We start from the raw sequence: 26,030 nt of genomic DNA, 5'->3' as shown, positions 1-26,030 counted from the left end.
GTGATGGCGATATTTAGAGGCACCAGGATAAAACCACATTCTCTCTACAACACAAAGATACTGTGCTATTCACTCTTTTTTTAAGTACTGTTAGTAAAACCAGCAAAAGATCATTAATTCTTGCTCTAATATATACAAGTGCTGAAAATGAAGTGTGTTTAATGAGGTGACTTAATTCTGCATGTTTGCGAGAGGTTATCCATTAGGTTTAGGCAGGCTGCGCTGACTGCAAACTGTTAAAACAATTTACTTTCACTTACACAAATGCATGTTGTGTAATGCATATGAATAAGGTGGAAAAAACATTTCCAGCTAAACTGTTTTTCAAAGAGACATTATCTGTAGGCAACCCTTACCAGAAGGAAATATTCTCCAACTGGCTAAATAAGAGATTTAAATAATATATATTTATTTCGAGGCCATATGATATTTCATAGCAAGATTTATATAGCTAATAGAGTAATCCCACACTTCTTAATAAGAACCCTAAATTGCCTACATTTGTCAGCTATAAAATATACAAATATATTTTTAAATAATATAATTATTATGAGAGGAAATACACAAATATAACCAGGTACCCATTCAGTAAAACCTATTACACAGACGTACAGTATTGTGCAAAAGTCTCCAGCCACCTTTTTTTTATGTTTTGTCTCTTTCTTGTTATTTTTTTTTAAATGTTGTTTTGAGTAATAGTTTTCTAGGTTTTCTGAAGGTCTTCCAAAGTTTTTCTTTGGACATTTAGTTGCTTTTTTCATTCATTTTCAGTCCAGTTATTTTACCTCACCGAATCATTCAATGATAATAAAAAAGCATCTCACAAAAGGGATGAAGCAGTGTTGTGTCGACACATAACAGACAACTTAGCACAGAACCAATTTTAAATTATATTTTCAGGAACTCTGTTACTAGAGGCCTGTTGCAAAAAACAGATCATTTGTTCCCATTTTTTCAGGTAAGTCTATGAAAAATGCTAACGATAACACAGTCTGACAGATTAAAAAAAATAGTATTTTGGCATCAACAAGATGATTCCCATTGACAGCAATTGAACCAACTTCAAAAAAAAAAATCCAAAGACCTTACATGGGACCTGGGAGATGCATCTGGGCTTTACGTTGACCCATCCACCGGAAACTGACGCCTAATCAGAAATGGTGTCAGTAGAAGGGTGGCTCATGTCTTTTGCACAGTACTATAACTCAAACAAAGCAGCAGGTATAAGTCATTCATTTTACCCAACTGGAAATTTTTCATATATTTGTACAAAAATAAGATGACATCAGCAGTCATACTGCACAGCGGTTACCGTAAAAACCAAGACACTTGTGAAATTGCCTTAATCCTGTCCAGTGGACAGAAAGGTCTCCTTTACAGCATCTAACAACTGTGTACATACTGTATATCTGCTGTATTGTCACTGTATGTATGCACTACTGTTACAGCGTATGCTCTTCCTGTCAGATAATATATATACATACACAGGTTTTAGGAGACAGATTAAGTCACGTTTTTCGATGTTGATCATCACTGGATTTTGCTGACATGAAATTCTGAAAAATTTCTACTGATGTGCCAACTTTTAACACTTTTGGTACTATATACACAAAAGCAAAACGACACTGTTGGTTCTACTACTTTAAGGGGAGAGTTAATTGGAAAATTGTCCAGGCCTTGGTGGAAGTTCTGAAACGTATGCACAAGAAAAGGTGGATGGGTAAGTGCACTGAAAAGGTAGTAAAGAGTGACTAAACACAAACATGTACAGTCAGTGTGTTGTTTTCAACCAGCATGGTCAGTAAACACTGTGAAATGGACAAAGCTTGTGTATATACAGACATAGAAAGTGTCAAAGACCTTATTATAAAATACTGCCTTATGTTAAATGAACAACTGCAGAGAGATTGTCCTGCTGCCCAACAATCATACTACCATTTGCTATTCCAGTATAGAAGAGTACAAAATGACAATGTTCCAACATCTATGCACGCCAGGATTTCTTACTGTCTGTGTAGCTCTGCAGAGCCGAGAGGAACAGCGCTAGAGAGAAGGTAATTTACGGAAGCTCAACTTTGCCCTCAAATCATCACTGACAGATTTTATTTTCGAAAGCTATGCGTCTCTCACTCCCGCACATCTGAGAACCGGCTTAAGGCTGTTTGAAATATTCTGACATTGTCATATTTGTGAAGCTAAAACTGCACCATACAGGTCACTGACATTTTTTTTACTCTTATTTGGTAGACTGTTTAGGTCTTAGCAGTGAAAAAGGTTTGAAATTACATTTAACCACTGTGCAGAGGAAATGAGAATATAAATGGTATTTTTGTTGTGGGCGCAACGTAGAAAAGGAGATACTTCATACACAGTTGTTACAATATGAATATTTTTATCTAGTTTAAGTTGTTGTTATATTTATAGAATGTTTTGACCTTGAATGACGAGGCTGAAGTGGTTCTGTCCTGTCCTACCTCCAGCCCTGTTCCAGGAATAACAGGCCTGTTGTTTAAATGTCACGTTTGTCTGTCTGATGCATGGTTCTATATTTTTTGCTGTATGTTTATTTACTTAATAAAGATGTGTGTTGGGAAATTGATTGCAGACTTCAAGGCATATTATTTTAGGTAATTTATTCTACCACCATCTGGTGGTTCACAGTAGGGGACCGTTTTAAATTTTTATAACAAATCCTTAACCGGCTTAATTATCACATTTAGTTGCAGAACCGCTTTTAGCACCAATAAGTTGAAATAACAGTTTTCTGTGCAACTTTATCAGTCTCTCACTTCATTGTTAGGGACTGATATATTAATACTGCTTCCGCTCTTTAAGGTCTGCAGGCTTTTATTTAAGGACAGTTCTCTTAAGGTGCCACTGCAGCCTTTCAATCTTTCAATCTTTGACTGGGCCATTGCAACACCTTGCTTCTTTTCTTTTTCAGCCATTCTGGTGCTGGTATGCTTGGGATCATTGTTGCATGGCTTGTATGTCATCTGACAAAGATGGCTTCTTGTTTGACTCTAGAATACTGGTCGACTCATTGACTGTAAGCTCCTCAGGTCCAGTGGCTGCAAAGCGAGCCCAAATCATTACGCCTCCACCACCATGCTGATATGCTTTCTTTAGTTTTCACCAAACATGGCGCTCTGCATTATAGCCAAACTTCTCCACTTTGGTCCCATCTTTATAGAGAGCATTGTGCCAGACGTCATGCTGCCACGTCACTTTTAGTAGTAGCTCTTGGGCTTTTACTGAGGTGGTCGCACTTCCTGATCATTAACTCATCTGATTAACAGCACCTGGCTTCTACTTTATTTCCTATGGAAGTAGTAAGGGAACAGTATGTTTTTCCACAGGATGGCATTCTTTCTTCTTATTCTTACGGTGGACTATGTATGTAGATGCAGATTAATTAAAAAAACTGCTTTAAAAATCATTTAGGGGCCTTTTAAAGACAACTACAATGATGCTTTCTGTATCATTAACTGAGGTAAAATAAGCATAGGCGTTACAAAACAGGGGAAACTATTTACACATTAGATTTTTCCCTATAAACAAGGATAAGGATGTTTCTACTATATATACTGAATAAAGATCACAAGCTTCTGCACTTCAATGCTCTGCTGTTGACTGGCAGGACTCTGGGAGAACTTGGCAATGCTTTGACAGATGATGGCATATTTTTTTAGTTCTCTGGTTGTCTTTCTTTGATGCAGTGTGAAAGGAAATGTCATATCAGAGCCAGAGAGAAGAAAAGGGAATAAGAAAAGTGATGTGTATGCAGAATGTGGAATGAAAAACACTTCTGATTAAAAACCACCCGGAGAGATGTTTTTATTTTTATTTTGACAAAACCTTAAAGACTACGGTGATGATGAAATCCCCTGCTGTATTTGGGGTGAAAGGCAGGACTATAAAAGCACTGGGGTGTTTTTGTGGGCATATGTGCAGCTAGACTACTTTTCCACTTTAGATAAAACCCATAACAATAGTTCACTCTTTGAACTCTTAACTGTAAAGAAGCTTCCTTTGATCTCATACAGTGTAACTTCAACTGTTTTCATTTCAACCACCAAGATTACAGGATGTGAACAGATGGGACAAATATGAATAAAACGCTTAAAGTGAGATGACACCATAGCAACTGAAATCGAGTTAGTTTTTTTATTATGATATGAAAGCTTTGCAAGATAGTCAGTGTAAAAAAATGTTTTCCAAATGAATCAGTAGATAGTAGATTTGCTGACTTTCAGCATTTTTTGCCAAGTTCTTCTTATCTTTTGCCAAGAGATTATGAAAGCTATAGTCTTGAAGATAAATGTGCACATGACGTTTCTGTTTAATACAGTCTTCCATCTCATGGCCAACCAGCTACGTTTTAAGTTTATAATCTCTTTGTTCATAGTTGGTTGTCAGTGCCAGACCTTGATCTGACCGCCCCAGTCACAAGTAGCCACAGTCGTAGGTAAGACGGGATGCTGAGACACACAAAGGCAGGGCTGGCTATGGGCACGGAGGGTGTGAAGCATATGAGCTGTGTGATAATCATAGAAGTGAGCGGAGCCAGTGGAGCTCCCTGAGGCCAGGATAGTTCCATCCAGAGAAAAGCCACACTTTATTGCATATCCCTCCACCTAGAACAAAAAACATGTTACAATCCATTTATAGCGGCTCAGAGGAGATTTTAGAGAACTAATCAGAATCGTGTTGGCTCAACCTTCAGAACAAAAAGCAATTGTTACAGGGAAATCAAAGAACAGCTCTCATCCTCCTTTACCTGCCTACATTTAATGTCACAAATAACTGGGGAAAGTCCCAGGGGAGGACAAATCTACAGACAGAGTGCAGGCCCCCTGATGGTGTCTGCATACTGTTGATTTATACCTACAAACACTGCAGAGGCAACTCTTGATTTGTGTAGACAGTTTAAGTGTAGTCTTGACTGACAAAGGATTACAGAAGGAAGCAGAATAACACTCTAACCTTTTAATGTTTAAGTTGGGCTCATCTTCTTACTTAGTGATTTTCTTGTTTAAATTTTGAATGAAATGCAAGTCTGTATCCACACCAACCCACTTTAGGTCGTCACTTTGCATAAAGAACCCCCAGAAATATAAATCTCATCAGGTGCCGTGGAATAAACAGAAAGCATTCGCAGCGCTAGATGTGTTCCACAGTTTTTCATGTTAAACCCTTGTTGAAATGCGACGAACAATAATACCCCACAGTAACAATCAACTGACTTTACCATAGGTGAACTCCAGTGAAGTTGTAGAAAAATCTGACAGATAATCAGTGGACACGGAACCCACCTGAGCTCAATTTTTGTTTTCATGTACATGTTATATTTTTATTTGTGGCGATCGTGGCTCAAGAGTTGGGAGTTCGCCTTGTAATCGGAAGGTTGCCGGTTCGAGCCCCGGCTCGGACAGTCTCGGTCGTTGTGTCCTTGGGCAAGACACTTCACCCGTTGCCTACTGGTGGTGGTCAGAGGGCCCGGTGGCGCCAGTGTTCGGCAGCCTCGCCTCTGTCAGTGCGCCCCAGGGTGGCTGTGGCTACAATGTAGCTTGCCATCACCAGTGTGTGAATGTGTGTGTGAATGGGTGGATGACAGGTTGTGTAAAGCGCTTTGGGGTCCTTAGGGACTAGAAAAGCGCTATACAAATACAGGCCATTTACCATTTATTTTTTTTAAATATGCAATAATTTCAAGCAATTATTTTTCACTTTGACATTATGGGGTAATTGTAGAATTTTGAGGTGAATATGAATTTAATCCAATCTGGAAATAGGCTAAATGTTGAAGAACTATCTGGAAGCACCATATTCCGCTTTTATGCATTACCGATCCCTGCTAAGTTGCCTTAGTTTTCAGTCATTATACTTTATTTAGCTTGAGTCCCTACTTCTAGTTTATTGTCCTTCCTTCCTTTGTCCTAACTTTCTTTCTTTATGCTTATGTCCTACAGTGTTCCCTTGTTTAGTTTGAATCCTGTATTCATGTTCAGCAGGCATTTTAGGGCTGTTGATTTGCTGCGATAGCTCCGTTTCTTTCGTGTCACTTTTTGGACTTCACTTCCACTCTGTCCGATTGGCTTGATTACTTTCACCTGTCTCTCATTTCCCTCCTGTTTCCAATCCCCAAATAGTCCTTGTTCTATAAATAGTCCTGTCTCTGCCCCGTGTTTTTGTGAGATCCTGCTGTTGTTTTCTGCATTGGATGATTCCTAGACCCCTGCTTTGTGTATTTTTTTGGGTCAATTTTGGACTTTGTGTTTTAAGCTGAATAAAAGCTCATTACTTCTTCATCTAAACTTTACTGTAATACAACTGGTTATTTCTTATGGCACAAAGCCCAGACTCAAGTGTGCATATTTTTACATAACAAGTGGTTTCAAATTATAGACTGCACCTGTGGAAAATAATGGGTTACTACAGTTCATGCTCATTGTATTAAACTTCTTGTTAGAGTATGTAATGCTTCTGTTAAGACTGCATTAAAACCTTGTCATCAATGATGTAGTAGCACAACTGGCTCACAATCCATCAAAATTCACAGGCTATTGGCTGTAAAACAACAAACGTGAGCTTAACCTTGTGCACCATTTGGGTGAAGACCCATTAAGTGATCATTGTGTCCTACCAATATGGTAGGAGGAGCAGAAAAATTATAGATATGTCTGTGTTTTAGTCATCATAGCAACTAATTAGCAACTGGCTAATTACCAATGCTTTCAGTAATATAATCACAATAACGCAAAGGTTATTATAAGGTAATTATAAGAAACATCTGTCTTATTGGTCTTTTCTGCCACGTTGTTTCTTTTTTGTTGATTTTTAGCGCTGTACCAGAAAGAGAAAAGCAAAAATGGACCTGGAATGTGCGATACCCATTTGTTTCCTGTCAATTATTGTAAACAACAGTCCAAATGCCACACTAGCAGTGCTGCATTTTTCAGTGATATTTCAAATGTGCTGCCATATGCTGCTCCTGTTGCCTCCCTCAGTGGAACTGTTGTATTGTATTTGGTGGGTTTGTTTTTTTGGGAGGAAACACTGCTATGAATCTTGGTAAAGACAATGAAGCATGTAGGTTGCAATTAAAGCTGTGTGGGGTGGGATGTTGCTGAAGTTGTATTTCTGTGTGTGTGTGTGTCTGTGTACATCTGACTGCAGTGCTATTCAGTATGGATTACGCCTGCGTAACCCCCAGTCGATACTGACCTTGTGTCCTTCGAACCGCCGCCTTTTGTTCATTCTATACGGCTGCTGGGAGGAGAACACTGCTATGTAGTTCCCATTGGTCTGGGCAACAAAGGAGTCTTCCAGCGGGTGGAGAGCCAGGCCCGGGCACGTGTAACGCTCCTGGTGGCCAAATGAAAAGAAGAATGAAAAGGGAAATTAATTCACTATTTGACCTTTTCTTGTTACTACTTATAGTGAAGTCAGCTCCATGTTAACTAGTCTATTAATGATAAAAAAAAAGCTTGTACAATGGTATAAAGGTTTATGATCAATCCACTGTGTATATGTAGTAATATTTTTTATTTTGACCATCATTTTCAATCTATTCCGATGAGTAAAGAGAATATACACTCAAAACTGTTCAGAATTATCCTGTTATCCTGTATAAAAAAGCAGAAAGGTTATTAAACAATTATTAACTTAATTTAACTGTTAAAATAAAAATGAGTCTCTTAAGATTATAAATTTAATTTCATATACCAGCCAAACCTCATGTAATTAGACCTACTTTTTTTTCTTTAGATATCTTACATGGTAGATTTGGTTGGAGACTTTGGCTGTGGTCTCATAGTCCCAGGCAATGAGGGTGCGGTCTGCAGAGTCTCTGCTCACGCAGTCAGAGCTTGTTATAAAAGTCACACCGCCTCTCAGAAAGACTATGTCCAAGGTCTGCTGGATGCCGGCTTGGTAAACTTTCACCACCTGGTAACACACATACATATACACGGATGACCCGTAGAAGCACTCAGCCAAGAAGAGAAATAAACAGGGGAGAGGAACATCTAGACCTCTGTCATTAAGGGGGAAAGGCAAGATAACAGCTCCACGTGTCCTTGAGCTGTAAAGACTTGCTGTCAAATGATGACAGAGTGCCCAGCAATGGAGAACATATATGTTGTGGTTTCAATCTGCAATAAAGCACACCCTGAAGTATCAATTTATTGATGATTAATAACATTTTTTAAAAAGCTACACAGTGGATGGCTACCGGCTCCTCTGCACTGAGAATTTAACCTTTAACCCTTTACCTGCTGCTTAAAGCATCCTCTAACTTTATATTTGGCTATATATATATATATATATAAAAAAAAAAAAACACCCAGCACGCCCCTGCGGGCGGTTTATCCTTCAAGCTCGGGTCCTCTACCAGAGGCCTGGGAGCTTGAGGGTCCTGCGCAGTATCTTAGCTGTTCCCAGGACTGCGCTCTTCTGGACAGAGATCTCCGATGTTATTCCCGGGATCTGCTGGAGCCACTCGCCTAGCTTGGGAGTCACCGCACCTAGTGCTCCGATTACCACGGGGACCACCGTTACCTTCACCCTCCACATCCTCTCGAGCTCTTCTCTGAGCCCTTGGTATTTCTCCAGCTTCTCGTGTTCCTTCTTCCTGATATATATATATATATATATATATATATATATATATATATATATATATATATATATATATATATATATATATATATATATATATATATATATATTTTTATTATAGCATATGTGTATGAGCTAGATAGGGATATGAATTAATTAGCATTTGCTTCCTCCTGCTCATTTTTAAATGGGAAATAGTCAACTTTTTTTCCAATGTGATATATTATTTGGCACTTTTATGTTCAAAATAAAGATTTAATTGGCTGATTGAGTGGCCTGTAACATAATGTGGCAGATCAGTCTCACAAATCCTTTCTGCTTCTTGAATCCATTTGGATATCAGCAAAATTATGACATAGGTGGCTGACTTGAATTTTTTATCCAATATGGGTAATTTGATCCTGAATGGAACAGCTAACGGTTAAGAGTCACAGGCAGCCATAACCATACAGCCTTAACAACATATTTTCTAAGGATTGCTCTCTGTCCGCAACTCATACTAACACCTGCTAGCAGAAACATCTTCAGTGCATTAAGTCTAACCATGCAGGGGAACGATTCAGTTCGCCAAGTGAACATTCATGTGAGCATTCACATTCTGAAGAAGTGAATAGGATTATCATATAAAACAGTCCATTAAGCTTAATAGCAATATTAGGTTGCAGCTTCACAGGAATAATTTATGCAGCCAGGATTAAATTAAAATTTGCTTTGAACAATTAGTGATATAACCTGCATTCTCCCTATGCATGCTGAAGCATTATCTAGAGGGTCATTGCACAAAGTGAAATATAGACTCGTATGTTTGTACTCATGTGAAACCGAGCGTGTAGCAGCGTTGAACAAAGAGGATGTGTTTGAACTGTATTCATTTAGATTTCTGAAGGTAAAAAACCCCACAGAAAATTAAAATGATAAATCTACTGTAAGGAGGGTAATAAATTTGACCTTGCAGCTGCGAGAGTCCCACGCCTTGACTGCTGAACTGTAACCTCCACACAGGAAAACCTCCGGGTTGCTGGGATGCACGGCCGCACACATCACCTTAAACTCGTTGTCCACTTTCACTGTTGGCTGCCCTACAAAAGAAAAAAAGACTGATTTTAAAAAGACATGACAGAAATCTTGTGTTTGTGTATGTGTGTGTATGTTTACTATGAATACTTTACAACATCATGCTGCTAATTTGTGAATGCAGAAGTGTCAGGTTTGTCAAGATTGATTATAAACTACATTTCTTTAACTGAATTAATCATTATAGTTATTGTTATATTGTTATTTTTCTACTTTACTGTTCTTTACTGCGTCCACATTTATAAATGTCAAGATCAGCACTTCAACTAAAAACTGAAAATTGCTGAATTATTGCTTAATTGATTCATTATCATTAAAATGTCACAGACATAAAGATCCACTGATAAACTGAGAAGATGGCTGGACGATTAATCACTAATCATTAATCTGGTATCAAAAACACACATAAATAAAGGCTCAACAATAAATCTGAGTAAATACAGACTATTTACTTTCTGCTTGATTGTCCCAAAACAAGCAAAAAATAAAGAGACTATATGAATTAAGGTAAATGGCAGGAATTTTCTTTCTCAGCTGTCAAAGCCAAACTAAACACAGCCAGCATACATTTTAGCTGCATTACCCCACACATGCAACATTTCCAGATACTTCTCTTTGGTTTATTAATTGAGCACATTTTGGGGATCCAGTTTCAGTTCCATTGACACATGCATTACATTTGTGAGCATTAAACTCTGCGTGTAATGTAGGGCCAGGGGAATGATGGAAGAGTAAAGGAAAGAAAAGATTTCCAGGCAGGGACAAGTTTAATACGAACTCACACAAGAGCGTGGAGAGTGTGTTCCCTAATTCTCCTTAACCAAGAATCTTCCTGTTACCACTGCTTAACAAAAATGTATTATGGTCAGAACTGCCCAATTATGATAATGCATTTTTCAGAAAATGTTTTCGATTTCTGTTACTTTATAATGGGATCCTAAAGATTTCAGTTGCTTTCATGATATAAATGTAACACACAGATTTAGTAAAAATAAATGACAACTACAATCAAAGACTGATTAAAGAAACATTCTAAATAAATGAGAATAAATGCAGAAATTGAAGATGATAAGCTTGGTGGTTGTGGAAATCCTATAAGCCTTCCTCATCACTTCACACTGTCAAAAGTTACACATGCTATGTATGTACTTTAATTTTAGATATGCTTGCTGCCACATGTAAATACTTGTACAGATGTGTAGAGTTCATATATTTTAAAATTAAAGATGGACTAAGCCAACAAGATGTCCCCCATTGATTAGTGGATTCCTGGTTTGAAGGCTCCAGATCTGGTTTTTGCATTGAAACCTAGTGTCACGAGCAGGAGCCTTTTTTCAATCACAGGGTAGGCATGCCTAAATTATACCCTGCTCTATAGTTTACTCTGAATTAGAACCTAACTTACAACATGAACATCATGTTGCATTAAGCAAGACTTAAAATTACCAATTGAGACCATAAACTCAAGTTTTTTACTAAGATCATAAATCTAGTGAGCAGTGGGATCATTTTCTCACAAACTTCCATAAAGTCAGATTACTTCTGTTAACTACTCACCATTAGAAAGAATCCACCTTCAAGGCTTTTCTATATTGTTTACATCTAGACATGGAGACTTAGTCTGTCTTTTATATACAGCCTGTTTATAAAGAAAGTTGTTTACAGTGTATCCTTCCACTGTGTCTAGACTCTGTCCATGTGACCTGAATATTGTGAATGTAGCATCATTTCTGTCTGCTGAAGAGCAGTGCTAATCCTCAGGATAGCACACTTTTTTGTTGTTGTAAATATCAAATGTAAATAAGTGTGCTGTACCATGCAAGCTGTTTATTTCTTGCAGCACTGTTTGCTCATTTTCAGCCAACCTGCACTCTTGTGTTCAGTACAAAATCTTGCTAGTTTCTACCGATCGAAAATATTGCAAAAGTGCACAACTTTCCTAAGTGATAGTTTTATCTCTCTATTTCCAGACAGCGGCATTGTACACATGAGTTTCTGAGAGGATTTAAGCATCACTCGAGACAAAAAGATAAAACTGACAAAGATGTGATGTGGAGAAAAGAAACCAGAGTATAAAGTACTGTTTTGGCTAGAGGCTGCTTTATCTCAGTCAATTAAAAAATGTCATACTTAAACATAAAACAAAAACACCGAAGGGCTAAAATATAATTAAGCCTGACAGGGTGCAACCAAAAATTAGTTTCCTGGGAAAACGATGAAACAAGACTATGAGCCAGCAACTCTGTCAAAGGCTATGCAAAGTGGAGCACCTCAGGGCTCAATGGCTTCTCATTAATTCATCGAACAAACAACAAAGGCCACATCTAAAACAGTCTTAGACAGTTAGCCCACAACAAAAACATACTTCATTATAGACTTGTTCCACAATATTCCCACCAAGACTTTTTAGAAGTGGGGAATGATTCACAGCTAATAAACTGCACCAAAAATGGACCTTCTCTCCTTTTAATGGGGGACTAGTTCACTCACTCACGACTGCACTGGTCTGATCCAAAGTTTTAACAGGCAGTTTCATCAGGCTCATACTTCCTGCTTAATTGGCTTACCAACAGCGATATTCAGAAGATCTGTCATCGAGATTTAAACTCGTGTTTAGCAAGACAATGAGAAAACATTCTCCTCATCATGTTTTAATTAAGCAAGATTAATTAGCTGGCATGCGAGAGGAGATACGTGAGGACAGCAGTGATCTGTCCCTCCCTCACAATAGTTTATTCTGTTGAAAGAACTGTGATTGTGCTGTAGTGCTGACAAACAGTGGATGACTTGGAGCAGAGGACATTAGGGATGACTGGGATAGCAGGGATGAGCCCTTCAGAGCAGAGAGTAGCAGCGAGTCTGCCTCATTATGGGTGCTGTCTTTGCACTTGTGCAGAGGTTAGGAAACACATTATTCAGTCTGACACGCCACATCCGAAAAAATGCTTTGGATGTAGACTTAATAAGCGGTATTTTTGACTGTTTTATTTTTATATTTTTCATTTCAACCATACCCTAGGACTTGATAGAAAAGGTAGCAAAATCCTTAAATAACTGTGCATGATTTATTAATTTAATCCTAATTTTAAAAAATTAATGTACTTCCTTCAACACTGCATAGTAGCTTTCATTAACCAAGACGGCTTTAAGCTAAAGTGAGCCACTGCTTAGTTAATCATTGTGACGTAGTACTGGAAGTAATGACAAAAACAAAACTTAAACCTAGTGTTTAAATGAAAGTAGGAAAAACTGTTCTCACAAATTTCATGTCATAGCTGACATACTATGCTTACTCTCTGCACCACCTTTTTTCTACCTACACTGCTTTTCAGGTCAAAATAATCCTTATTTTTCTTAATGGGCCTTGAAACAGCTTGAAACAATCTTTCCCTTGATATTTTAACTCTGGATATGTTTCTGTGATCTTGTTTTTAATTAATACTATGTCTTTGCTTTATCCTCTCTTTTTTAGCTGTCAGGTTATGTTGGTGACAAGTTAAATGACTAAACGCTGTAGGTCAAAGCAAATCATCTCGAATAGCAGGAAAGAAGCTCAATAATAGAAAGAAATGAAGTATTGAGCAACTGCAAAATACTGCACACTGAATTGCTGGGAATGCTCCCCTCTCCGTGTTGGCTGCTTTTGAATGCCATCACCACGGAAGCTCATACAAAGCCTCCAAGTCCTTCACTTTTCTTGACTAGTGCATGGGCGTTAATGTAAGTTAGAAATGCTGTGATGTGGGCTTTATCCTTTGTCTTTTGAAGGAAAGCTCTTTTGTTTTATTTTCTTTGGGGGGGGGGGGGGGACTATATAAAGCCTGTGTTGACCTAGTAGGTTGCTACTCTAAAATGAAGCTTTCAAAGTAGGTCAAAATACTGGTGGCATTTAGAGGAAATAATACTGCGGATGTGTGCTTTTGCATTCGTTGCCTCTTGGTGTGCAACGCTTGAGGCTCCTGTGATTATACAGTAATATGGTGGTGGTTAATTCTTGGTACGTGCAAATGAAGTCTAATGAACTGAATATGTTGAAGAAAATATTCCAGTGGAATAAAAATGTGTGAAAGAATGCTGAAAGATCTTTTTTTATACTGTAATATTGTAAAAGCCTCTCTATTTATTTATATATGATGAAAGAAATAAGAGCACTGACTACAAAATCTGACTTTTTGTTAACCCGTGTGCAAGCTACTACTTCGTCCCTTTCTTTCCTTATTTATGAAAATGTGCATTTATTCATTGATCTAACTTTTTCAAATGTACCCAGCGTGACAGTGTGGGTTACATGGATTGCATGGCCGGAGAAGAAATTTCAGCATCTAAGCTGTGTTTTGAAAACCAGAAAGATTTTCTGTTGCATGACCCCCAGACTCCAATCCCCAGTGTGACTCAATAATTTAGTTTTGCACTATTGGCCTTGTAATTCAGTCTGGAACAAAAAAAAAAAAGCCTGCCCGTGGCACTAATGTGAAACTCCATCTCACAACCAACCTATTACTGAAGCTTTCACCTGGGTTTATCAAATAAGGTAATGCAAACCTAAACTGAGCTGGAAGTCACTACAAGAGACAACTATTGTGTATTATTGCTTTTCTCTGATCTAATTTTGTTTCTTTTTTCTTGCATGAAATGACACATCAACTTGTGGGAGAATGTAAATAGGTGAACATATTTTACATCACCGTCATCAGACGATCAGCTTTTCTGAAGACGGTCGTTAGAGTGTGTAAAAAAAGCTGGGGCTTCACACTAATGCCATCCATACTTAATTAATTTATTCCACTATTCAGCCTCTCTGACTTTAAAAAGTCCTCTTTATCTTACATTCCTCTCCTCAGTTTCTCTTTTAGCATTATGCCACTTAACCTACTCGCCTTCCCTATATCGTTTTCACCCCAAGCTATTGCTATTCAGCTGTGACAGCTTCCCTTGGACCGCTGGGAGTGGGTATAAGGTTCTACAAATTAAACTGGACACAGAAACAACTGCAAAGGTTTGCAAGGAAAAATGGGTCCACATACTATTCTGAACACACAGGCATAGGAAATTACTTTTCTTCGCAAACATAATGATTAGTGCAGCACTGAGGGTAGATATGCAGTGGTGAAATGATGAGTCAGATGTCCATGAAGACTCTCGCTGTTTATTCAAGGACGAGTATACCTCTGCAAAGAGAGCTCAATTGAACACAAAAGCTCCAACTGCTTTTCCTGTTACAGCTAAGAGGATCTGCATTACCGTGAAGAGCATAAAGATCACATTTATCATGATTAGAGTCTGCCATCACAAACACTCAAGCTTTCTGAGTATCCCATCATCCAGTCTAGTATTGATATATAGGCTGCATGAATGGCGAGGGGGGTGCTGGTAGAATAACTAAGCTAAAACCTCGGTGAGTTGTGAGTGCCATATATTTCAGAAAAGCATTTGATGTGAAGAGAACTCAAACCCCATGCATGTTGGAATCTGTTTAACATATTATGAGGGAAATTATGCATGTAGCTTATTCCATGTGCTCTTTTCACTGCAAGAATATGATTTTCTTTAAAGTGTTCGTGACTTGGTCTGAGCTCCACCACATCTGTAGTGCAGAAACTGGTCTGGAATTCCCAACTCCCACATTAATATTCAGCTAAATTGAATTTTCTTCATCACACGCTGCAATAGAAATGCAGCCTTATTGCGCTCTCATGCAGATCTTCATCCTTAAAATATCAATTTTAAGGATGAAGATCAATCAAGCTATTGGCTGCATATGACCAAAAGCATTTGTTTGTTTATGGTTTTGGTTAGAGACGATCCCGTATAACAGGGCTGCCCAATCCCAGTCCTCGAGAGCTACTATCCTGCAGCTTTTAGATGCATCCCTACTCCAACACAGCTGAATCAAATGGTTTGATTACCTCTTCAGCATGCCATCATGTTTGGCAAAGGCCTGATAACAAGCCATTCATTTGATTCAGGTGTGTGGGAACAAGGATGCATCTAAAAGCTGCAGGACGGTAACTCTCGAGGACCGGGATTGGGCACCCCTGCCGTATAAGGTCATGGTAGCTGCTCCTGTGGTGATGTATCCATTATTGATCCACTTCCTGGAGCTGTCTGTGTGTTTAATGGGCTGCCCAAGCTATTATCCGTAGGCTTTATTGACAGTATTGACAGACAAGCTTAGAGGGGAAGTGAAAACGGCAGCAAGTCATCATTTGCCATGTGTTGACCCTAGCGATGCAGATGCCATGGGGGCTTCAAAGAAATTTTCTCTCGCTCTCTGTTCAGATACAAGGAATTTGAGAACATTCATGGTAACTATTCTTATTGCTCAATAAGCAGTCTTACTGTGGCAGACTGTATATATGACTTACTATCATCTTTACTGCCATGCTTGTATTGATAGATAAAAAGATAGACAGATAGACTTCTATTTTAGATTTTCATTTGAGACATCTGCCTCCCACCTGAATGAAACAGTCTACAGGCATTCAATATACACTCACGTCTACTTTATTAGGTAAACTTTGCTGAACTGCATGAATTCTTCATGGCATAGATTGAGCAAGGTGCTGGAAACAGTCCTCAGGGATTTTGGTTCATCCTGACAAGATAGTGTCAAACTGCTGACATATCCATGATGTGAATCTCCCATTCCACCACATAACAAAGGTGCTCTGTTGGATTGAGATCAGGCGACCACGGAGGCTATTTGAGTACAATGACCTTGCAGTTACGCTCAAGAAAATAGTTTCCGATGATTTGAGCTTTGTGACATGGCACAATATCATTATCAGAAAATGGGTACACTGTGATCACAAGTACTCAGGCAGACTGTGGCGCCTAACTGATGTTCAATTACTACAAAGTGGCTCAAAGTGCAAAAAAATCACAAAGCAGTTTGGCCATTCTCATCTGAACTCTGGCATCAACAAAGCATTTTCAACCTGCGGCTTACTGGTTATTTTCTTTTTGGATCATTCTCTGTAACCTGTAGAGATGGCTGTGTGGGAGAATCTCAGTAGATCAGCCATTTCTAAAATGCTCAGAGCAGCATGATGTTCAATTTAGATTTCAGCATGTCATCTTGCTGTTTACATGCTTAAATGCACTGCAATGTAATTTGCTGATTATGTATTTTGTTAAAGACCATTGAACAGGTATACCAGAGAATGTAGTGGCCAGAGAATGTAGTCCCACTGTAGATTTTTAGGCTGATTTGCAGGAAACTAACTAAAGTAAATGTATTATTCTTGCAAATTATTCACAACTTTGTTAGTAATATGTATCACTTCTACTATACCATAGCACTCAAGTCCGATGGATGCATCGCAACTTAAGGGTTAGTGTCTTGCCCAAGGCATGCAGATGGCGCAGCCAGGGATCGAACCACCAACCACCAGCCAAATTCTGTGTTCAAGTTCCAAATGTGTAACTTAATGAGCTGACATGAATTGGAGTGCCTAAATCCAAGTGGATTTTGGTACACCACAATAGTTATCAGCAGCACTAACCAACATGTAGTTGCATTTCTGAGGGTGTGCAGGTCAGGTTATGTTGTAGAGTTCAGAGGGGTTTGTGGTTACGTCTAAGTTATGACGTAGATTTCCCGCTAAAGCATAAATTGGGCATTAAAACAAAATACCTGCTATTTTATTTTGATATTAAAAGGCAAGAAAGCAGCATTTCTTGGCTGTGCTTGGAGACATCTTTGCAGAGACATTTGCTCGAGGAATTCAGATTTCAAAGGTTGTCCCTGAAATGAGTCACGACTATAGAGAGAGAGTCAGAGACAGAGAGAGAAGTAGCTCTGCAATTCATACAATGAGCTCATAACAGATTCTGGAGGCTCAAGGCAATTTAAATTTACTCCACACATAAATTACTACACTGACTTTAAATCAGAGTTTGAGAAACAATAAATGTGCATGAAGTGAAATTGCACAGGCGTTTTGTTGTCCCACAACATCAGCAACGTGGTTGGAGAAAAATATCTAATCAAACAAAGGTTCATACTTCAAGCCAATTAAGTAAATGTAATATACACACCACAGTCGTTCTGCCTGTGTATGGGAACATCCAAAATTATATCTCGTGTTGAGTTTGGTTCAGGGGAAAAATCACAGTGATATACTTGAAAAAGTAAAGCCAGTGGTTTGTTATTTGACATTTGGTTCTTCAGAACTACAGAAAGAAATGCTGCTGCTGCTCACCCGTCTCCACATCAGTGATCACAGTCGTGTTGTCAAATGAGCCAGTGAGAAAGTGTCGCCCGCAGGGGGTCCAACAGGCGTTGCGCACAGCTCCCGAATGGCAGGTGTAAACCCTGAGGCATCGCCCGCTCTCTGCTGCATCCCACACCTGCCAGACATGGGCACATCAATTCACGCCAAACTCACAAACTTATCCAGACTGCAGTCTTTTTTGTTGTTTTTTCACTGACTGTGCACAAGATTAAGACATTCCAGGAATAAAGACTCAAAGGCCAAGAACTGACTGCATGAATTTCTAAGAGTTCAAAATCCATAATCAGTAGGTTGTGCTTGGTCTTAAGGGGTTGTTTTAAATGATCACATATATACAGATACACAAAAGAACCCTGGATCTTTTACGCGATCTGATGACATAAAGAACAAGGAAATACATCAGAGGTTTTGGCATGCAGTGCTTTCCCTCCACATCAAAGAGATGGAAGCCTAGGTCATTGGATCAAATTGACATTCAAAGAAAAGTTTATACAAATATTCAGTTAACTTCCTGTCAATGTATCATTCTAGAGCGGTTTAGCTCAGTTATGAAATTCAAAACCAAGCTATGTATTATGTGACAATAAAATCTATTAGTTAAGTTTAATAGTAATAATAATGTGGAAGTCAAATACTTGAATGCCATCACTACCACGAAGGGGGAAATGTGCACATATACTGTAAAGCTATAAAAAAAACTATTGAATATCAAATAAGTCAAATGCTTTGGAAGTATCACTGCACTCTGGAAAAGGATATTCATACAGAAGACAACTTTATTTGTTTTCATTTTTTGGGCCCCCAAGTGAAGGTGAAAAATTTTATTACTGTTATTGAAAATGATAAAATAAGCCAAAAGTTGTTTTTTTACTTTTCTTTTTTATGTGTGTGTGTGTGTATATATATAACAAATATTAAATAAGTATGGAACTGTGAGCGCATAACTACAAATGGATACATGGAATACATGTAGCATGGGTTTATGGTATATGTACATCAATGCTCAAGTGTTTCTTTTTTCTTTTTTAACTGACTGTACTTGTTTGACTTTTGTCTGAATTGGACGAAGCTTTAAAGCAGCTTGATGAAAATCAAAAGCAGCAGGTTTGGACAAATTTTACAAACCTAAAATATTCTGTGTGTGCCTGTGCTGTGTCCTTTGGAACTCAAACTCTTTTTCTGTGTGAAGTCTCCGCAAACCTGAGAAAGATTTAATATAGGCCACTTTCACCTCTCTTCCATTGTAATGAAATGAAATGATCAGCTGGAAAAACTAGGAAAAACATCCATAGAAATTGGGTCTGTCTGTAGGATTTTAAGGGAGAAACAGCCTTTCTAATGAATTAATCAAACTAATTACCTCTGAGTGGGCCTATAAATCAATTCCCACTGGGCTGTAATGGCTTTAATGCGTTGGTATTCTCAGAGTTTACTCTGATAAAAAACAGAGCAGGAGAGAAAAGCTCCCAGCTGCCTCCTGTTTGTCATGGTGGTCATGACTACACACCGTGACACCTTGCGGGTTTGAAATACGATATCATGGTGAAAATGTGGCGTGTAAATAAAGGAGGTGGTAATTACCCACACTGCTCAAGTGATGTCTTCAGTCAAAGTGATGGCTTTCAAAAAGTTCACTTGGCAAAATCACTATTATAAAATGTCTTTCATAAAAGGTCCAGTAGGATTTTCTCCTAGACATGCTGAAAGAAAAAAGGTTCTCATTGAAGCCCAGCTTGAAATCCAGTGGGTGGTCTGGACTGGTGCCCACTGAGGTGATGAAGTATTTTTTGGGCTCCTAAGCACTGCCAGGGCCACAGAGGAAATTTTAAGATCTATGGAGCACTGCAGATCCCTTTGTGCTTCTCTCTGTGTTTCATTATTAAATACGACTCTTCTATGCAGCACATGAAACACAGTAAAAAGTAGTGTACCACAGCTCCCACAGGACACAAAGAAGACAGATGGACAGAGAAGAGCGACATCTGAATCCAGCAGACAGAAGTCTGACAAACAGAATGCTAGAGATGCCTCCAGGGTGGGGGGAAAAGTAGCAGAGAGAGAGAGAAACAGAGGCATGTTTTTAATTGAAATAAACTAAATATAAGATAAGATAAGATAAGATAAGATAACCTTTATTAGTCCCACACGTGGGAAATTTGTTTTGTCACAGCAGGAAGTGGACAGTGCAAAAGTTATGACGCAAAAATTAGAATACAATAAGAATAAATACAGTACACAGCTGTACAGAATAGAATAAAATAATATACTATATACAGTAGAATAAAATAGAATAAAAATATACAATAAGATAAAAATAGAATACGAATGCTATATACAACTGAGTAAAAATACAACGATGCCAGAAAAGATTATTGCACTTAGTGTTATTGCACATGTGTGGATGTGTGTGTTTGTTCAGTTAAAGTCTTTGTTGTGGAGTCTGACAGCAGTGGGGAGGAAAGACCTGCGAAATCTCTCCGTCCCACACCGTGGGTGCCGCAGTCTCCCACTGAAGGAGCTGCTCAGTGCTGTCACAGTCTGCTGCATGGGGTGGGAGACGTTGTCCAACAGGGATGACAGCTTAGCCGCCATATGGACATGATGCATCTGTTAGGAATTACTCCCATTCACTGTACAACACTATAAGCCTATTTTCTGAATGATCTTCCACTTAAGGAAACACTGCCATCTGAAGGTAGCATGGAAATCTAAGAGAAAAGCAACTGATAACAATATAAACTGACCAAAAAGCTGAAGAGTATTAAACCAAACATACTTCTACATAACAAGTCTGACAAAGGGCCACAGCTTCAGCTCTGTGAATGACAGCAGCGATGATATACAGCATAACAAAACAATTCATTGCACACAGTTGCATTAATCCAATACCGAGCGAGACTTGTGCATCACTGAAAACGAGTGCTTGTTTATTTGCATCCCCTTTAATTTCACCGGCCACTTAACAGACATGCAGAGCGGATCCCTGCAAATGACTCATTGGGGTAATCTGCTTCCTAAATGACTCTTGGTAATTAAAACTAAATTGGTATTCGTGTTATCAACATAAAACGGCTGCTTTACACCTGCTGTAGCCATGGTGACATCAGCTCCAAACCGGCTGGGATAATAATAATAATAATAGTCTGACAGACAGGACTGAACAACACAAGTCAGGAACCAAAAGCATGTCAGTGAAGGAACTTGAGTACAGAGAGGTGAATGTTAGGATTTCATTCATTATGTCCTTCCTCTGAATTAAACCAGACTAGTAAACAATAGCTGTGGTCAAAGTGCTGAAAGCCATAAAAGACTATAAAAGATAAATAATAATGTGCAATAAGAAAATAGAAACTGCATGAACAACGTGTCTTTTTCAACAGTTTTCCTGTTACTTTCAACACCAGGACACCCCAGGGAGCGTTACTGTTTCTCTGGCAGTTAACACTTCCCAAATAAAAAAAGCAGGTTCTTCTAATCTGAAGTTGTCTGTAGACAAAATACACCATTTTTTGTTTGGCAGTATGTACTGTGCCCTGCTGTGATCTGCTACACCCCCGTCCCCTAATACACTTGCACTACTTTATAGGTTGATTTCATATACTTGTGTTTTGTGCTGTGTTGTGTGTTGTTGGGTGTGTTTTGTGAGCATACCAACAAATTCCTATTAATTGTGTTGTTAAAAGGTTTACAGTAAATTGGAACTTAATGTCACTCTGAGCTAACTTAAAATGAAATCTCAATATTATATCTTAAATACACATTTGATCATGTTGCCACTGATTGTGTAAACAGTGGTTTCACTTGCATTTCGAGTTGAATTTGCCAAAAAAAAAGACAACACACAATAAACAAAGATACAGATTAATCACACTAATCAATTTTGTATAATTGTGATTACTTTTTTTTTGTTTTTCTATATATGTTTTGATTAGATTTTTTTAATATGATAATCGTAAAGTGGAACTCTGGAAAGGTTACAGCCCTAAACCGAATGATTACCAGATCAATCGATGAACTCCTGACAACTACTTTCTTTACTGATCAATTGAAATCTTAAGTACAGAATATTCAATTAAATATGTAATAAGCGGTGAAATAATCAGTACCATCTTGTAGTTATCTCAAACTACAGATACTTTTACCAAATAAAAAACATTTCTTTGAAGATTGACTGATTCATAGATTTTTGCAGAACTTTGTGAAATTCAGACGATTTGGTTTTATATGGAGCAGTGGAGCTCTGCACCATCACCACCACATCACACCAACTGCTTTGGAAAAGACCTGAATCTTAATCCATCAATCTGTATATTACAGAAGTGGTTACACAGGATACAGTTAGATAGCCACAGAGTTACTATATTTGTATCAGTTGCATTGAAAAAATATAAAACATCTAAATATAAAATAACCCTATTTTTAAATGGGAGTAATGGAAGCTCCGGTTTTGTTGCTATGCAAAATTGAATTTCCTATTAGAATTTTTTTAAGTACAGATATTGACTTTTTTATTGATCATTCTTCTTTTCACTGAGTTTTTAAAATTATATTAAATGTAATGTAATTTAATTTAATATAATTCAAATATTTTTGGGAAAAAGATTTTTCTTCTCTACATAGAAAAATCAAATTACTATAAAAAAAATAATTATCCTGGAAGTACCTGAATTTGTCAACAAATCTAATATAATGAAATACTTATTTCATTTCATTGTCTGATGCTGAAATTCCACATTTCAAAATGCTGTCACAGTCCTCGACGATAAGTATGAGAACTTCTTCTATTAACTGGTTTCACAGAAAACGCCTGGTTAGACAGCCTGAGAGAAGAAGAGATAATCCATGCATACAAACAAACGGGTCTTCTCCTCCCTTCCTCTGCTAGTCTCCACCATCTGTTCCAAACAACCCTTTCCAGGTGCCAGAAGAGGTGGCTACCATACCGCTGCACTTGTAAGATTATGCAAATATAGTCATTCATATTTAAATCGTTAATTATTCAAAATCCTCACAGGATATTGGGGCAGTATTTGATTTTATGATGGGACAGACATATTTAGTCGATAGCAGGCAGTTAGCTGCATTGCTTGACCTTTACAACAGGGAAATGATGGAGTGTTTTCCTGGTGTGAACCAGAGAAAAGGAGAGGGAGGTAGAATACAAACAGTGAGATAAATCGGGAAGGAGAGACAGGGCCCATGGGCCCTGACATATATTCAACACACAGTGACAGATATGATTCTAAAGAAAGTGGTACATTGTATATTTATAAATTGAGGCAGCAGGACAGACACTGTATCTCTTCCAATTACACTACATGTCAGGTAAGCAAGTATCGTCTTAGCGCTCGCAGCTTCAGCTTGCATGCTGGGTAAGTTCTGCTGTAGAGGTATGGACACAGTACCCTCGTGGCAGATTAAACAACTGTTTTTGGATGAGTGATATATATCCACATGAAAGCTGAAACCTGTCAACATAGCATTTTTCTCCACTGGGCCAACAGACCAGCAGATCAGACTTTTTATGGTGCCCACAAACAAAAGCCAATTATTGATTCACTTATATACTGCTAGCTGAATGTATAAGCATATCGCATAATGTATTAGTAGATTTATGTCTTCAGATTATAAATTCATATCAGAAAAAAAATATATAACCAAAGCCTGAATTAGCACTTGCATGCCGCAGGTTTTGTTGCTTCAAAGAGAGATGGTGGATGGCTGCCACAGCTCCCCTGACAAATTTAAATATCAGTTTATCTGCATAAATTTTAGCTTCTTCTTAATGCAGCTGTGGTTAGGAGCAGGTCACCTTTCTCACATGTAAGCTATCCGCACAGATTGTGATCTTTACTGCCTCTTTAATGTGATCATATTGATGGTAAGAAAAAAACGCTCGTCAGTGAGGGTCCATTTCAGCCAGTTCACAGGTAAATCAATTGGTGGAAACAACATTACTGGTCCAAATGTGTCAGCAGCTAGCCAATCAACTTGACCGACATACTTTTTTAATGGCCCCAGGCTGCAGGGTTATTTGTTATGTTGAACCCTGCATAGTTTCTACGTTTCAATGTTTATGAAGCAGTTAGCTATAACTGGACCTGGAGCATCCCAAGAGTAAATAGCATATTTTATTCTATTTCTACTGAAATTCTATTCTGTTACAGAAAGATAAGTGGGGAAATATAATGATTAATTTAATTGTATGAGACAGTTTAAATAAAAGAAAACAACACATCAGGTCTACATTATTTAAAGCATAGCACTACTGATGTATTTCCACAGCTTCACTATTGTACATCATTTATAAAACAAATGTAGCTTTCTTTACCTTGAAAGTCTTGTCTATGGAGGCAGACAGCAACAGATGGCTGACATGGGGCAAAGGACACCACTGCACTGTGTTGACTGGGCCCTGGTGGCCTCCCAGGCTCATCAGAAGCCTCCTGGGTATCCCTGTCATGCTGGGCGTTTGAGCAAGATATGGCTTCAGTCTTGCTGACACATCTGAGAGAATCTGACTTTCTCTGGCCTGATTCCCTAGGACTTGCTCTGCTGGGTGCTTTAGCTCCACTCCTTCTGAAGTGGCAAGTCTCTTCCTCTTAGGGATATACGGTCTGACACCAGATGGGACAGTTTGCTGTCTTTTTGCCAAGTTTGCAGCATTGCCTAAACTTTGTGGCATGCATGGAAGAGCCTGCGGGGATGCCATCTCCCTCTGACTATCAGGCAAATTCAAAGATGTTTCAGTATTTCTAAAATCTGCTGCACCTCCACATCTTCTTTTCGAGTTAGTAAAGCTCTGTGGCTGGGAGTGAGGATGGAGTGAAGACCTGCTTGTTTCTGCCATATTTTGTTGATATTCCCACACTGTCTGGTCAGACACAAATCTTCCAGGGTAAGGTATAACCTTGACAATATTAGTGTCTTGGTTTTCTTCTGTTTGAGCAGAATCTGTTGCTCCTTCTACTCTCTGATCCAGCGAGTCATCCTCTGACTCTGAATCTTCATAGTCCACTAATGAAGACATCTTCACATGAAAATCTGAAAACAGAGAGGCATGAGTTGTTTCATTAGAGGCCCGACGGTGACATCTAGTGGCTACATGTACTCCTGCAACTAAAGGTGGTAAACATGCTTGTCACTCTTTAAAGGTTTAAACCTGCAGCTTTTGGTTTTAAAATAATTTAACCTGGAATTTTAACAACAAATCTTAACATTTGTTTTGCTTTACCGACTATTTCTAAAATAATACCCCAGAGACCAGCTAAAGATACTAGGGGTAAACTATTCATGTAAACACGTTGCTGACCATTTTATTAATAACAAAAACGGACATGAAGCGATGTTTTGGGAGATTCGGAATCATATGCGATGCTTTTTTAAAAGCTAGCTGTTAGCATTACGTGTTAATTAACGGTGATTACACACTTGGATTGTCCAAAACAGAGACAGCAAAAGGCAGGTTTGTCAACTTCCCACCTTAGGATAGCGTACAGTTACGGTCACGGCCACGCATGTATAATTAGCATGAATGCTAATTGGAGGTATTTGACGTAAGAATTTTGGATTAATAACATCTCTATGACAAGCACTGGTCGTACCTTCCACCAAGTATAGCAAAAGTAGCTAACTATGGTCGTTTGCCTCTATGTTTGAAAACTTAACAGAGACTATAAACACAGAAAGCTACCATTTAATTGTTGTTTGTATTCTTAATTATTGTACCTGTACTCTGCAGAAATAATCACATTTTCCGGCACAGAGCATGAATACAGTCATGCTTTAGGTTCAGCATCCCGCAAAACAATTCGAGTAAATGTAGCATTTCAGCATAAAAGTACTGTTACCGTTTGCCAATTGAAATAACACGCTCACTTAAATTAAAAGCTCTTATTTTGAAAAAGCCGGATCTGAAGCGACTCCCTCTGTCTTCCGACGTATTATATTTCTGTACATTTAGTTAAACTCGTGGATTTCGTAGGAAATCGAACTGAAAATTATATATCAAAATTTATATGTGTAATATTCACGTAAGCGAATTCCCAAAGTAGTACTTTTTTTCTGGTGGGTTAATTCGCCGCGGAACCAATGAAT

The 26,030-nt window shown here is 38.3% G+C and overlaps 1 protein-coding gene across 1 annotated transcript; it reads right to left on the bottom strand.

Moving 5' to 3' along the window:
• Positions 1-4,415: 4,415 nt before the first annotated feature.
• wdr25 (WD repeat domain 25) lies at positions 4,416-25,723 on the bottom strand. Its single transcript, XM_085343666.1, has 7 exons — positions 25,662-25,723; positions 24,265-24,977; positions 17,901-18,048; positions 9,571-9,701; positions 7,780-7,950; positions 7,228-7,368; positions 4,416-4,637 (listed from the first exon to the last, which is right to left on the bottom strand). Exons 2-7 carry the CDS (start codon positions 24,961-24,963, stop codon positions 4,416-4,418), a joined length of 1,512 nt encoding a protein of 503 aa, XP_085199792.1. The 5' UTR covers positions 24,964-24,977; positions 25,662-25,723.
• Between the last annotated feature and the right edge of the window lie 307 nt (positions 25,724-26,030).

This window comes from Diplotaxodon limnothrissa, linkage group LG19, assembly GCF_057381915.1.
Source record: "Diplotaxodon limnothrissa isolate DT_005_m linkage group LG19, D_limnothrissa_male_GT1.1, whole genome shotgun sequence".
Taxonomy (NCBI): Eukaryota; Metazoa; Chordata; class Actinopteri; order Cichliformes; family Cichlidae; genus Diplotaxodon; species Diplotaxodon limnothrissa.
Note: the sequence above shows the minus strand (reverse complement) of the source record. Positions and strands in the feature narration are given on the sequence as shown.

Excerpts from the sequence above, each read along its gene's own strand:
- wdr25 (XM_085343666.1), bottom strand. The coding sequence starts at position 24,963 with ATGTCTTCATTAGTGGACTATGAAGATTCAGAGTCAGAGGATGACTCG. Across the intron at positions 9,702-17,900 it reads GATCACTGATGTGGAGACGG|GGCAGCCAACAGTGAAAGTG; the intron begins GTGAGCAGCAGC and ends TTTCTTTTGTAG. Across the intron at positions 4,638-7,227 it reads GGCGGTTCGAAGGACACAAG|GTGGAGGGATATGCAATAAA; the intron begins GTCAGTATCGAC and ends TTTTTGTTCTAG.